The sequence below is a fragment of the Sinocyclocheilus rhinocerous genome, unplaced genomic scaffold (genome assembly GCF_001515625.1).
Source record: "Sinocyclocheilus rhinocerous isolate Xijiao unplaced genomic scaffold, SAMN03320098_v1.1 scaffold497, whole genome shotgun sequence".
Lineage (NCBI taxonomy): Eukaryota > Metazoa > Chordata > Actinopteri > Cypriniformes > Cyprinidae > Sinocyclocheilus > Sinocyclocheilus rhinocerous.
In genome coordinates, this window is record NW_015633189.1 from 377,512 (window position 1) to 379,451 (window position 1,940).

General features: G+C 34.9%; 1 protein-coding gene across 1 annotated transcript in view; it reads left to right on the forward strand.

Moving 5' to 3' along the window:
* Positions 1-1,940, forward strand: part of LOC107743773 (unconventional myosin-Id-like) — a 71,784-nt gene that overhangs the window by 36,987 nt on the left and 32,857 nt on the right. Inside the window, exon 16 of the mRNA XM_016557176.1 lies at positions 382-589. Within this exon, the coding sequence (XP_016412662.1) occupies positions 382-589 (208 nt within the window). The remainder of the gene's footprint in view (positions 1-381; positions 590-1,940) is intronic.

Here is a 1,940-nt window from a genome sequence, read left to right on the forward strand (position 1 = left end):
TGTTATATTTCAATTTCACAAAGAAATGTGCAGCATTTTGTCCAAGCAATAATAAAAGGACACATTTAATTTATAATTAGTCTTAAATCTAATTTTGTTAAAAAAAATAAAAATAATCGTGAATCGAATCGAATCGTGAAAGCAAAATCGTGAATCGAATTGAACCGTGAGTTGAGTGAATCGTTACATCCCTATTGACGAAAGAATTTAGTGTGATTTTTATTGATACTATATGTAACTCTTTCTTTCCTGTTTAAATTGAATAATAACAATAATTATGATACAAATGTAAACCTATTTAATAAATATATATGTTTATAAATAACAATATGAGGTATTGCTCTATCCTTGAAACATTCTCCTTTCCTTTTCACCTTTTAGGTATAAGATGATCTCCGAGTTCACCTGGCCCAACCATGACCTGCCGTCTGATAAGGAGGCGGTGAAACGTCTGTTGCAGGGTTGTGGGTTCGAACACGACGTGGCCTACGGCAAGACCAAAGTGTTTATTCGCACCCCTCGAACCATCTTCAGCCTGGAGGAGCAGAGGGCAGAGATGGTGAAGAGGATCGTCCTCTTTCTGCAGAAGGTTCGAGCTCAACACCTCAGACATGTTATGTGTAGCTTAGGCTTGCTGTGAACTTATATAAATATATACAGTGGCTATTTGGATACATGAATGTCCTTGCATGATATAACAAATAGATCAGACCATTGTCATTTATTTTATGAGAAAATATATAATACTTTCAAAGCAAAATATTTTACAAAAAAAGGTATTTGTATTTAGAAATCATACATCTTTTAATTGACAAAAATGCTCAAAAAAGTAAAGTTAGTTCTGAAAAAGCTTTACTATCACTAATATGTTGTTATCTAATACAGTGACATTCAGACAAATATACTTTTTGGGCACCATATAAATAGATACAGGACTCCAGACTGCGACTAAAACGGTCGCATTTGCGACCAAAAATATAAATTTGCCAGTGAAGTGTTTGCTGAGGTCGCCATTGGCGAATATATATATTTACATGTTATGACTTAAAGATTTGCATGTAAGGCCTTTTTTCCTGATTGTTTTGTGATCGCATCATTTGCTATGTTCACGTATTAAACTGAGACGATGCGCATCAGAGTTTTAGTGGAAAAAAGAGTTTCAAACAGTCATCTCTGCAGCACAGCAGCGCTGATGCACACCTGCTAAACGCAGCTCAGTTGTGCAGCGCGAGAGAGATCAACTTGACGGAGACGTGCAAGTAAAAGTGTGGAAAAGCAGAGTCTATTTCGTGCACAACTTGAACAAACTACAACAGGTAAAGCTGTCAGCTGTGTGGATATTGGCAATATCGTTAACAATTCTCGTTTATAATCATTACTAATATGGCTTCTTATCAAGATCTTAGTCTATATGCTGTGTTCTGTTAATGTGTGAACTTCATATTATTTGAAGCACGCTTACCATCCATTAATCTTAATTACTTTTTAATAAACAAAGTATCAGCTTTAAAATTATGCCAAATTCATAACGAAATTCAAACAATAAATACGGTTTTGGTGCTCTTTAATGCAGCAGGCGCGATCGCTTTAGCGCCTCAGTTCAAGCAGCAAGTGAACCCATTTAATCTTTCTCTGTACTACTATAGTACATAATGAACATGAATTAACATCAAAACGTAGCCTATTTCATAAGAAAGCCTACAGTACGACTTACTGAAATGTCTCATGTAAAAGCTCATTCAGTGTTTCAAACTGCGGAAAACATGTAAAACTTGTAAATATTGCAACGTAATAACGTAATATACATTTACCTCAGAATAACCCTTCGGTGTCCATAAGCTCATCAGTCAGCTAGAAAAATAACTATAAAGAAGAGCATTTTGCTATATTTATGCGCTATTGGATGTTAATATTTTTACTTAACCTGTTGTCTACATGAT